The sequence below is a fragment of the Sylvia atricapilla genome, chromosome 1, assembly GCF_009819655.1.
Source record: "Sylvia atricapilla isolate bSylAtr1 chromosome 1, bSylAtr1.pri, whole genome shotgun sequence".
Taxonomy (NCBI): Eukaryota; Metazoa; Chordata; class Aves; order Passeriformes; family Sylviidae; genus Sylvia; species Sylvia atricapilla.
This window is the reverse complement of record NC_089140.1, coordinates 104,715,778-104,729,047: the sequence shown is the minus strand read 5'-3', so window position 1 is coordinate 104,729,047 and position 13,270 is coordinate 104,715,778. Positions and strand designations below refer to the sequence as shown.

General features: G+C 38.1%; 1 protein-coding gene across 1 annotated transcript; it reads left to right on the top strand.

Annotated features, from left to right (window-relative positions):
• Nucleotides 1-1,532: 1,532 nt before the first annotated feature.
• CLUL1 (clusterin like 1) lies at nucleotides 1,533-12,427 on the top strand. Its single transcript, XM_066332165.1, has 7 exons — nucleotides 1,533-1,637; nucleotides 2,936-3,084; nucleotides 4,767-4,934; nucleotides 6,937-7,381; nucleotides 8,630-8,767; nucleotides 10,917-11,131; nucleotides 12,260-12,427. Exons 1-7 carry the CDS (start codon nucleotides 1,535-1,537, stop codon nucleotides 12,425-12,427), a joined length of 1,386 nt encoding a protein of 461 aa, XP_066188262.1. The 5' UTR covers nucleotides 1,533-1,534.
• The last annotated feature ends 843 nt before the right edge of the window (nucleotides 12,428-13,270 follow it).

The following is a 13,270-nucleotide window of genomic DNA, read 5'->3' as shown; positions in this document are numbered from 1 at the left end:
CAACACTGTACATGTGTACAATTATGTACAAAATGCCAAAAAACATTGCTTATCTCATTCCAGAATCTGCTCATATACCAGCCTGCGTCTGGGTTCCTGATTTTATTTCAAGGTACTCCTGTACCTTAAAAAGGTGTATAAAGAAGGCCCTTATATAATGCAATGGTTTTTATAGCAAGCTAAAACTATGCTGAAGAGATTAAATGTTGGAAGCTATTTTTAGCCAAACTAATGGTATCAATTTCACTAATAACATAAGCTGCAGGTGTCTCCTAAAATAAAAACTAAGACGATGGGAGACCTAACATGACAAAAGGCTACTGACTACAGAAAATTGGCAGTTCCAAATTACATTAAAACAGGCAATTCTGCCGAACACTCCCCCTGGTGGTTTTGCCCACAGAGCTGAGCATGAAGTCGCATACACGCAAAATCCTCCAGCCTAAATACTAAACGTCCCGTTAATAGGATTAACTACCTTCTCATCAGATAAGTAGAACATGGCAAAATCCCTGACACTCCCAGAAATTAGATCAGAACACAGCCCAGCCCCTTCCTGACGCAGGGAGCAATTTTGCAGAAGAGGTCCAAAATATTAATGGTAAATATACTTATTTTATTTGATTTTATTTGGTTGTGTGTTTGTATTTCTTTGCAAAGTTAATTGGTCTTTCGTTGTAAACATAAAGGTACAATATGCATGTAACTATAGAAGTAAATCCAGGCTATAGACAAATCCAGGCATTTAATTTACATATGGTCTTGTGGCTGATAATTGCATCTCCAAGAAGGCTATAGTGGCTAACTACAGGGCACCTGAACACTGTGTTCACTTAATCAGATGAGAACTATAAAGTGCAGTTGCATGGTTTCTGAAAAAGAAACCTTTTGCCTTGCTCTTAAGAGGGAAATAAAGCAAATGGCATTTCTTTCCCTTATTTTGTAGGGATTTCTTTAATTTGCTGGTCTGTTTGTTTACAAAACTGCTCTAATTGCTGATTTCTTGATACACCTATTGCTGTGTCTCCTATATCAAGTCTTATTCTGAAGGACACTGAAAGGAATTGCATGTTTGGACACAAGAAAGGAACAGCATTCCAGAAACTCCCCTCTTTAAAACTGGCAATAGTATCTAGCATGGATGTATTTATAATATGAACTAAGGACACAATATGAGATCAATAATTAGTGTGTTTCACAAAGCAGAAAAGGGACAGACAGAGCAGCACAAGCTTTTGATTTTATGTATACATGTCCTGATTCTGTTAACCACTGTGCAAACTCAGTGGAATTCATCTAATTAATCTAAATAGAAAATTACAAATGAGGTCAAGCTGCTTACTCATGTATTTTCACCAAGAGTAGCATTTAGGTGCATGCTGTACATCTCAGAAACCATATTAAAGACAAAATCAACAGGATCTTGTTAGATACCTAGTATTATAGTTAGCATTAATATTTACTTAGTATACCTAGACATCTGAGCTTCCTGACATGTAACTGCACCAAACTGTTTTTCTCAAACAGAAAGAACATGAGGTCCTCTTGGATATTTATAATACACGTGCTGTGTCTGAAGGGCCACCAGTGTGCACCGACGAAGCAGGAGGAAATGAATCTCCGGGACAACCTCAAGCGTATGTATGGTTCTCCTGCCAGGGTGTGCTGGAAGCCCCTGGGCCCAGGTCTCCAGCTGGGGAGTGCATTTTGACTTCCCCTTCAACAAGTTCTACTTGTATGTATGGAGCTTGGAAACCATAATAAAGCTGGTTGCACACCTACATACACACGCACAAAATAGGAAGATAAGAACAAGCAGGATGAAAAAGTAAAGGGATTAGCAGATAGGCATCGCCTGCCAAAAAATAAGGTGTTAACAGGAGTTTTATAGGTTTTTTGGTTCCTTGTCGATCATCAGAATATAAACCAAACCCAAAAGCCAATTCGACAGATTTTGAACTATTTTGTTTGTTCAAATACTCTTCGAAAATATTTCCTCTGCACTTACATACTTCACTGAAAAAGGTGGCTTTTACAAGTAACTGAAATAAAATTACTTAATTTAGCAAATAGAAGCTACTCTGCACATGTACACACCTCTAAGCATGGCTTTATTTTTGGGGGATAGAAAGAGGATTAGCCATTAAACAATCCTGTGCTTCAGTCTATGTTGACAACATTTCTATAATAAACAAAAAGTTTGGGATAAAGAAGAAAGATATAAAGGAATTGATGTGTTTTTTGCAGTCTCAAGGTGATATGTTTTTACTTGTTTTCTAGTTTCTGTGATAGTCAGACATTTCCACAAAGAAAACAAATACAGATAAAGGACAGGCAATCATTCAGAGCTTCAAGGTGCAATGCATGGGCCAGCCCAGGTTTTCACCAAAACTCTATGGTCATTATTTCACAGGAAGCCTAGAAATCAAATTTTATGAAAACAGGTTGAAGGCAGTTGTAATCTACATTTTCAAAATGTAGAGGGAAGCTGTCACAGGCTTCTACCAGATCAAAGATAAAAATAAAGGTTAAGTCATTAGAAAACTGATGAGTGATCCTTGGGGATATCCCAAACCTAGGATGATGTGCTGTGCAATCTGATGTGGTTGACCCTGCTTTGAGTGGGGGCAGGGGCAGACTCAATGACATCCAAAGGTACCAGCCTGAATTGTTCTGGGATTCAGTATTCAGCAGCGGGACAGCTGAATATAAAATTTTAGTTACATACAGTTGATCCTTGTAAAAGCTCTGGGTCAGATTCTTATCTGATGGAAATTGTCTTGTCCCAGTGTTACTCAGTATTCACTGTCTCAGATTTGGCTCTGCCACTGTAAGGAAACATAGAGCTGTTTCATTCTCCTTCATCATCGGTGCATGACAATTTGCAATAGTGTTAAAATCTGATTAAGTCACTGTATAATTTGGCTTTTTTTAGAATTATCTGAAGTTGGAGAGAAGTATGTAGATGAAGAGGTAAAGAAAGCTTTGATTGGTATTAAGCAGATGAAAATTATGATGGAAAGAAATGAAGATAAGCACATAGATCTGATGAAAACCTTGAAGAAGAGCAGTGAAGAAAAAAAGGTAACATAAATGCATCTGTGGGGTTTATTCTGGGAAGAATAAAAAATTGTGTGTACATATTGTATGTACAAAACAAGCAACATACATCTTTTCATGCAGTCGCAGGATTAAGAGAAAATCTGCTTCTGCCCCTTTGTCTCACTAGCAGAGGAAAATTGCACATACTGCTTGTTTCTAAGAACCCCTGCTTCACTGAATTCACACCAAGGCAACAGCAGGCCACTGAAGAACAGTGTTTTGTGCAGAAGGTTTAGCAGCTCTGCCCTCCATGTCTCTATACTCCTGGAGCCACCTTGCTTTCCACCACCAAGTTTTCCACCTTGCTTCACTAACTTCAGACTTGCAGGAGAATATCAAAGCCACAAATGATATTGTGCTCTAAAGAAAGTACAGTGAGTCAGGGAAATTTCCAATATTTTAGTGCAATGCCTAGGCTCAGAGCCATGCGCTCAGATGATCTAAAGAAACAGAGGTTTACTGTATATTTAAAAAAAATACAAATATCTTAAATTTGTTTTAAAGAAGTTAAAGGAAAATTCCCTCCTGGCCCAACATTTGGTAGTTAGTTTAAACTATTGGTATGAGCAAGCCAAAAAGTACCTGATAGCCTTCTAACATCTTAAGGAACACCAGTGCACTCCCACAATCAACACTCTTAATAGATCTTACTGGATGATTTCATTTACACAGGACTTACAACCACAGTAATAGTTCATAAAACACTGAATAAATGTATTAGAAAGATCAGAAAATAACTAAATTATGAAAACTGCAGTCACTGTCTCCATCAAGCACATTCTGACAGAAGTTTTCTTTTATGTTAGTCTCTTCCAAACTGGAATGCTGACAAAAAGGAATAAACCTCACCAATTAAAAGGTTTCTGTCATACTTAGGGATAACTGAACATTGTTTGGAAACCAAAACTATTAAAATACATTGCAACTGGAGAGAGAAATTGATGATGTGCAATCTACTTTAACACAAAGTATTTCCATTGTCAAGTCTATTCCAAAAATGCTGCTTCTGATCTGCTCAGCTTTGAGCCCTAACTGATGAAATAAATAGAAGCAGCATTGTAAAATGCATCTTGTTGCCCTTCAGTATGGAAGGAGTTCTCACACTTCCACAAGAGCAGGAAAAAAATCCCCTTACTACCCCTTTTGATTAGTACACTAACAAACAGCAGAGATGCTGTATTTTTATATATTTCTGCCTTAGGAAATGCTAAGGCAAGCACCTACCCTCGTGAAATATCAATCTCTTAAAGGTAGAGAAAAGCAACAGGAAAGGACTATTTGTGGGACAGATGAATACTGCTCAGATGATAAGGAGAAAAAATAACACAAGTTGAACACATGACCATGTGGGAGGCTGAATTCTTACACAGAATGATGTATGAGTTTTTTTCTTAACATCAAAAATCCTGGTAGACTGTAGAGATCCATTTGTTTCTGTAGGCTGCGCCCCCTGAGAGAACAACATCAGAAAAATCCTATAAGGAAAAGGTTTTCAATTTTCAGTTCCCTCCATATGTGACTGCAGCTGAGAAGGCAACCTACCCAAGGGGGATAGGGATTAGCAAAAAAAGGAGCCATAAATAGCCAAAATGATTGATCAGTGCTGGGGTAAGTACTTAGAATACTAATCTGAAAATCGCCCTCAACTGAATCTTTTTCCTTAGCAAGCGTTGCAACTTATGGATGAAGTAAAGGCAAGATTGGAAGAAGAGGAAAGACAATGTCAAGTATCCTTGAAAAATCTATGGGATGAATGTGAATCCTGTTTAGAAAGTACCTGCATGAGATATTATACAACTTGCAAACATGGTGTGTCAACCTTTAAGAGAAAGGTAGGAAGAAGCTTTGTATCTGGAGAATACTCTTGAGTTCACCCAAAGTTTTAGAGACAGCACATCTTATTTTCTCAATACCTAGGTCTGCCTCTTGTATCAGCTTACTAAAATTAATTTGATTTGGAGGGTCTGGAAATATGATGCTATATGGTAGAAATTACATGTGATTATGGCCATGGAATGCTGAGTCAAAATGAGTTCAGTTGCACCCTGGCAAGATTCCATGGAAACTGATGATTCCCCTAACTCCAACAGACTCATTCCAGATATACAATGTTTTCTCTCACAGTGGGACTTGCACTAAGATGCTTGATAACTTTGTGAAAAATACCGCATAGATTCTTTATGGTCCATCTGAAAATCAGCAAAGTTAAAAGTGTAAATGTAGTTAGCAAAAATTATTTAGGGGAAAAATGTCACCTACTTATTACATCATTCTTTCCTGTATTTATCTTAAATAAACTCTTCAAGTAGCAAACAAAGCTTTAAAATGCTTAACCTCTTATGATAAAGGAACCTGTCAGCAAAGGAGATTCCTGTAAATCTACTAGAAAGAAAATATGATTTCTTGACTAGCCCATTATTACTACAAAATTTAACAATTGTAATCACTTTTTTTTTTTTTTTTTTTTTTAATTTGGGCATACGCTTTAAGTGCAACAAACTTCTGAAGCAAACCTGTCATTGCTGCTACTAAAATGTTGGCCTAGTAGATTCCCTAGCTTTCACCCCTCCCATGTACTTAAAAATACAATAACTTAAACATTAAATGTGGTGTGTTTCAGGCAGGGTTTGGAGAAAAAGTACTTAATATTTGTGCATATTAAAGTAATTCAGGTTAAAATGTGGGAGATATTAAATTTAAGACTGTTTGTGATACTTTTAGCCTTTTAGATGCTGCCCACGGGTAGCTCATGTATGTTTTGGATTTTCAAGTGTCTGTGGATGCTGCAGTTACTGCAGTAAAAGTTATACACTGCATTGTGACTGTCTTTGACCCTCTTGGTAACTTCCTCTGTGAGTTATTTCGTTTATTTGAAGCATTCAAGTAAGAATTTTGTTGTGACCTAATTAATTAAAAAAAAAAAAAAGGAAAAAGAAAGAAGACAAAGATGTTATCTGTGGCTGAGGACACACAGATAGCAGGAGCAATACTGGCTTAGGCTGTTCCTACAGTGCTGTTTCACACTTCACCTTCCTCTAAGCTGCAGTAGTGATCAGATCAAGCAGATGATTTGGTTTTTATTTTTTTTAATTGCTATATATAACTATTTTTATCTATATCTGTCTATATCTATTTATACCTATATATGTGTATTTTAGCAGAGTGCTTCTTAACCCTTACCTGTTTTCTAATGCCATGGAGTGTGGCTCAAAAAACCACTCCATTGGCTCAGGCCAAAGTAGTGCCTTAAATTAGAGAACAGTGACCAGTGGCTGAGACCCAGGAACTGGAACTCTGCAACAGCAGAATTGACACTTGGTAATTACATGGTAAAACCATGGGCTCAGAGCCACTGCTTTACTGATTTTGCTGCTTTCCATTCGCACAAGGATGTGACGATTTGCCCAGTAGTGAGAGAGGGCAGGCTTTTTACAAATCAAGGTGAGAACAATCACCTTCTGCTCCCTACACCACACATAAACAGACACATCTTTGCACCATAAAGACGCATTTCACACCTTTACAACATAAAGTCCAAGCTGTCTGTTAGAAGAAACCCAAATGCTGATGATAACTTTGAGCCCCCACAGATTAAAAGACAACCAGCAGACTTCTTACATCAGATCTGATTTGGAACTAATTATTTAGATTGAATGCACTTCCCCTTTTTGGGTCTAGTGTCTTAAATTACTTCAGAGAACATGCCGTGTTGGCAGTTATTAAGAGGGCTTTGTTTCTATGAGTATTTGAAAAAGTAAAGTTACAGACACTTACCTGAGAGATGAGAAACTAATACCTTGTCTGTCTCCTGATCTGTCTCCTTCTTATACACAGGTTGAAGATTTTTTGAGGAAAATACCTCCACTCATATTTACTTTTCCTAAGGACCAAGGAAGAGACATTCAGTCTAATGAAAAGCCTGAGAAAGAGGATACCCAGCTAGTAAAGATGGAAGATTTATTTAGCCAGCTATTATCGGATGTGGGCTCAATAGTTGACAGAAGTTTCATTTTTTTCAAGCACATGCAAAAAGAATTTGACCAGTCTTTTCAGACATATTTCATGTCTGACCTGGACTTGATTGAGTCCCCCAGTATGCCAGCTTTACCTGAGGTAACCACCAGAACTGATGGCTCCCAGAGAGGCTGGGGCATGCCTGGCTTCTTACAGGTAGTTTTTGATTTCAGTAGGACGGTGTTCGAAGGTGTCAGTGAGGTGATCACCGACGTGTTTGATGAATACAGAGATTATAGAAGAGATGTGCCAGAACAAACCAAAGGCAAGTGTTAGAAGATGAAAATTGACTGCACTGACAATGACATCAACCCCTTTGGGATGGCTAAACTACAGCGAATTACTCAGTTTTCAGTATGTGAGTGTGAGATACGTAAGGAAGCTCTGGAGGCTATGGGTCAAGGATAACTAGTAATTAAATTAACAAATAGAAGTCACCTAGAAATCTCAGAGAAAGGGATTTAGGGGTCCTACACAGCCTGATTTTCATGGCAATTCTCAAAATATTTGCAGGAGCTCCTCAGGAGCACTTAAATTCAGGGTGGATGCAGGTTTTTGTAAGGCTGACTGGCAGATTTAATCTCAGCATTTGTCAGGATGTGGTTTGTATCATGTCTTATTGACATGGTCACCAATTCTAAAAAATTAGGCTAATTCTGTGAGATGTCAAGGCATATCCCTGCCCTTGCCAAATGATGCTAAATTCAGCTTGACAGCTGCAAGTCTTGTTCCAAGCTACAGCAGCAATGTAATTTGACAATCAAATACCAGCCAAAGACCAGATATCAGAGTTTCCAGTAACCAGAAAATTTGGGGCATACCACTGGTGATGACACTCAGTGAAGGAAAACGACTGAGGCCAACTTTTAGAATACAAATAAGCCTCATATTTGACTATTGCAAATGGAACAAATACATGCTGGTCCTTGTTAAAGAAACTATAGTGAGCTCATGCCATAACTCTGAGTGGCAGGTAACATAAACATTACGTGATCATCAGGAAATAAGAAGTTAAGTTACTCTTGAATAGTGTGGTGGGTTTGTTTTTTTTTCTATATCATGAGCCATGTTACCTAGAAATAAGCTTTAGTACTTTGTTCTCATCTAACTGTATGTGATTATGAAATATTTTGACTTCTAAGAGTCAGAATGATCTTACCAGAATTCACATGTTGTAGAAATCATGTGTAATAGTATTAGCAATTGGTTGGTTATGTCTGGGGAATACACTTCTAAGTCTTTATAAGGGAATATAACACAGCAGCATGAATTCCTTGAAAGAAAACATTATTTGAATCTTCTCATTACTTCTACTTTTTAATAATTTATTCCTTTTATTTTTGTGGGAGGAGGGGAGGGGAAGTGGAGGGTTAGGGATTTATTAGTATTTATGCAAAATACTTTGGATTAAGGGCAAGAAATTATATTCTAGCACTCAGGCTCGGTAATGAATGCATACTTACAAAGACTCTAAGTTTAACAGCAGTCTAAAAATACTATGACTTCATTCTAGATCCTGACAGAAGTGGCATGTTTTCAAAAATTGTGTCAGGGCGCCAGAGACTTCAGTGCAGGGAGCTCCGGGAGAACTCCTCTGGATGCCCACAATTTCATGAGAGATGCCAGAAATGTCAAGACAATCTTTTGCACGGTAAATAACTATTCTCCTTTTTTTTTTCCCTGTAATGCATTGATCACTGGTTTATAGATTTTGACATTTTAATTTTCTACTGGAATTCACATTTAGTCACTGAATTTTTACTGTAACTACGGCTACAAAAAACCATTCCTCATTCCAGATGATTTCAATTAGCTTTCCCCACTGTCTCCACAGAGTGTCAGTATAGCTCAGTTGTTAACATACCGCTGGTGCCCAAAAGAGACGTCCCACAGCCTATAACAAAGGATACAGGTATTTTGTTAGAGCTGCCATCCTGCAGAGGAGCGAGATGTCAGGCAGCAGTCGATCCCGCCTGGGTGCAGCAGTGCTGAGCAGAAAGTGAGGAGAAGCTCAAACTCCTGACAGTAGCTTCTCCTGCTGACAATCAGGTGTCACCTCAGGTATCATTCAGTGCCTCGCAAGGAAAGCAAATGCTGAAGAGCCTGTAATCACTTTTTGTAGAACCCTGTCTGCAAATAGATCTGACATGAAGGACAAAAAGGGGACTTCTTGTCAGGGTATAAGGAGATGGCAGAGCTCTGTTAGGACCATGCATGGGCATCTGAAAAACCTTCAGACTGATCACCTAGAACAGCTGTCAGGACTGCAGTATAACATACATATCTTTACAGAATTACTTAGATTTTAAAATAAACCTAAAAGTCTTCAGAATATCTCCAGTGTGGCAAATATTAATGAACAATGAAACACTTTTAAAAGAATATCTGACCACTAATCTTTTTATCTACACCCATGTACTACAGAGACCAGTTTCTTACTGTATCATCAGCTTGAAGGTGCCCTTTGATAATCCAATTTGACAGAAAAGAAATCGAATTTTTACAGAGCAATTATTGTATAGAAATGTTTCTTGTTTAAAATCCATGTTTTAGTAAAGAAAAACCAGCAATCTGCAGTTCTGAATTTGCAGCAGATGGTACTAGTCTCATACTACTGTCTAGCTATTGTAAGATAAATATTGGGTCTTAACACTCAACAGGAATACAGGCTTTCTTGTAATAACTCTATCACAGAACTATAGAATAATTTGGGGTTAGAGAGACCTTTACAAGTCATCTAGATCAACCTCCCAGAAATCAGCAGGGACATCTTCATCTAGATCATATTGCTCAGAGCCCCGCAGAACTTGACCTTGAATGTTTCCAGTGATGGGACATCATCCAGTTGCTCTCTGGGCAACTTGTTTCAGTTTCACCACCCTTATTGTAAAAAACTTCTTGCTAAAACATATAGTCTAAATCCACCCTCTTTCAATTTAAAATCATTACCTCTTGTCCCCAGGGCCTGATAAAAAGCTTGTCCTCATCTTTCTTAAAGGCACCCTTTAATTGTTGATAGCCACAAATCATATGCAAATGATTCTGTCCCAAATCACCTCCCTATCTTCCATGTGCCTACACAGAGCGTACTGGAGGATCTGTTTCATGATCTTTCCAGGCACAGAGCTGAGGCTCACAGAGCTGAGGGTGGCAGTCCTCAGGGTCCTTCTTACAACCCTTTTTTAAAACCTTTTTTAAAAATCAGAAATATTTCCATTTTCCCAGTCATCAGAGACTTCACCTCTTTTCCATGACTTCTCAAATATCATGAAGAGTGGCTACATCAGCCAGTTCCCTCTGGACTCATCAGGTCCCATAGACTTAGATATGTTAAGGTTCCTCACGTGGACACAAAACCGATCTTCTCTTACAGTGGAAGGAACTTTGCTCTCTCAGCCCCTGCCTTGTAGTCTATACACCTGGGATTCATAATGGAATATGAGCCAATTAAAAAAAGCCCCATAATGTATAAGAAGACAATGAAGTTGCTATATGTAAAATTTAGCAGATCTTATTTAGCATTAACAGAAAGTCTATTGCTATGAAATATGATATAAACCTTATACTATATGATATAAACTTGGTAAATCACTTTAATATAACAAATAGGATAATGCATTCAATTAGTCACTGAGTCTAAACTAAATTTACTATAATAAGTCAGCAAAAATTATTCTCCTTTTTTCAGCATTATTTAAAGACCCATCCAAACCATGACCCCTCATTAGACTTTTTTTACAGTTTTCATTTCTTCAGACTGAAAAGATGAAGTACAAGACATAACACTGTCTTTCTAACAGATTGCCCAAACGTTCCTGAGCTGCACATCAAGTTTGATGAAGCCTTTAAGCTGGTTAATGTCTCAGGGGAGCAGTACGAGCAGATTCTCCAGGTGGTTCGGCATCACACGGAGGACACTTCCTACCTGTTGAACAAAATGAAAGAAAGATTTGGGTGGGTGTCTGAGTTATCCAACATGACCATTGGACCAGAAAACATTTTCAACATAGTTAAGGTAAGAGTTGTCTTCTGAAGGGAGCAATTGCTGCCTTTAACCTGCATTTTGCTCATGTTTATGCTCCTGGGGGTTGTGGATGTTTATACATGTGTAATGTTTGGGTTTACAACACCACATTCCTACTCATCTTGAATTTCTGTACGCTTCGTAATCCCTCGATGAGCTGAAACTCCTGAGATTAGAAACTATTTTCCTCTAAATCCTTTTAGTCTGATGGATGGCTGACAGGCCAACCTGAATCACTGTCTGATAAGAGTAAATTGACACTAGCAGCTTTGACTGGCCTCAGATTACCTTCACAGATAAATTGCACTGTGCCAGCACTCACACATCCATATTGGATCGATGAATATCTAGCTATCTGTGTCTGTACTTACATATTCCAAAGTTCAAAGAAGGCAAATGTTATACAGATTTTTGCAGCGGAAGCAGCACATGCTTGACAGCATCAGTCAATATTTCAGTAAATAGGTAATGATTGACTGTATCTCACACACAAGGATATATCCAAGGTAAATTCAATCCATTTTCCTGGGCAAGGGACAAATCTTATTCTCTCTTCTAACTCAGAAATTCACTCATATATAGTGAATTAGTACTATTACTACCAGAACTTTACACAAAATGATGGTATGATCCACCGAAAAAAAGCACTTGGCCTTGCTGAACCTCATGAGGAAAATAGAAACAGGAGACAGGCACACTTTCTCAACTGAGTCTGAGATATCTGTTGTTGGAAAATAAAACTACAGGACTAATTCTGATTTAGAAAAACACACAGGAATGAATAAATTCAGTCACACAAACGTTGTTTTGAACTTAGTGGGACAGCTCAGAAGTTTTTATCAGGAGAACAGAAGCTCTTTAGAGATGTAGCTCATGGTATAAATATTAATATGCAGTTCTTTAATACGGTCTTGGCAGTGCCATGTCAGCTCTTTCCAGCACCTACATAAATTCAGACACCCACTGTCATTTCAGAAGAAAGCACTTTAAAGAAAGTAGACAAATCTAAAATATTCCCCTATTTAATTTTCCCCTATTAAAGAGAGTGGGCACAGTGGGTATAAACAAAACTGAAAGCACACAGCAGTTTGTAGTGTCTGAAGTACTTATCTCTTTTAGGTGGTACCTGGGGATCCCTCCAGTAAAGACGAAACTGTGGTAGATGTGAACATTCTGACTTCACCTACTTTCACCATTAAAGTTCCTCCCAACTTCGATCCCAAGAGTCCTGAGTTCATTGAATACATAGCTGGGAAAGCACTCCAATTGTACAAGCAGAATTTTTAAGTGGTAAGTTCATTCTTTCTGCTTTCACAGAGAACACAGTTCTTCATAAGAGGTGTTTATAGTGCAACAAACTTTAGCTGGAACAAGATTCAATCATAATCTATACAAGACTGCCTTCTCAGAAAGGACACATTGAGAAAGACACAAGCATTATGGAAAACACAAACAAACATTCAATGTTCTAGCCTGCAAAACATAGACACGATGATATTAAATTATTTGACTCATTTAACTGTGAAACCCTCGATCTTTTACTAACAGCTGGGATGAGGTAATACAATGATAAATATTTCTTCAGAAAAGAATTGCCTCACAACCACAGTCCAGTGTCTTGGCATTGAAAACCATGTTGTTGTGTTCATTCATCATGAATGGATTGGAATTACCACTATTCATTATATTGTTGGGTTTTTTTTTTTCAGTAGTGTTTGAGAGCATGCTCATATTATTTTTGATTATAAAGGAGTGCAAAGTGAGAAATAGAGGCTGCAGTTCAACTTGCAGGATCATGCAAAGAAAGATCCTGCTCATGGGCTTCAACCAGTTTTGTAGAAGGGACACAAAAGAAGCCTCTCTCCTTGTTTAACACATTTCAGGAAAATGGAGGAAGAACCAGGCAGAAAGGCAGGGAGGAAAAATGCCTCATATTCTCTAATCCCACAGGGAATTTCCAGGAAAGATGGAATGGTTTTAGGTGGCATCACACTGCTGTGGAACTTGTATACCACCTTTCTCTGTGTCTCCCTGCCCAGGGGACTCTGGAATGCACAACTTTAGTGCAACTTTAGTCCAACAAACTTTAGTCCACAAACTTTAGTCCAACTCTCAGAGTTGTCTCTTCCA

Bases quoted from the DNA above. Each gene is read 5' to 3' on its own strand.
- CLUL1 (XM_066332165.1), top strand. From the start codon at position 1,535: ATGAGGTCCTCTTGGATATTTATAATACACGTGCTGTGTCTGAAGGGC. The intron at 1,638-2,935 runs GTATGTATGGTT...GGCTTTTTTTAG, and splicing joins TCTCCGGGACAACCTCAAGC to AATTATCTGAAGTTGGAGAG. The intron at 7,382-8,629 runs GCAAGTGTTAGA...ACTTCATTCTAG, and splicing joins TGTGCCAGAACAAACCAAAG to ATCCTGACAGAAGTGGCATG.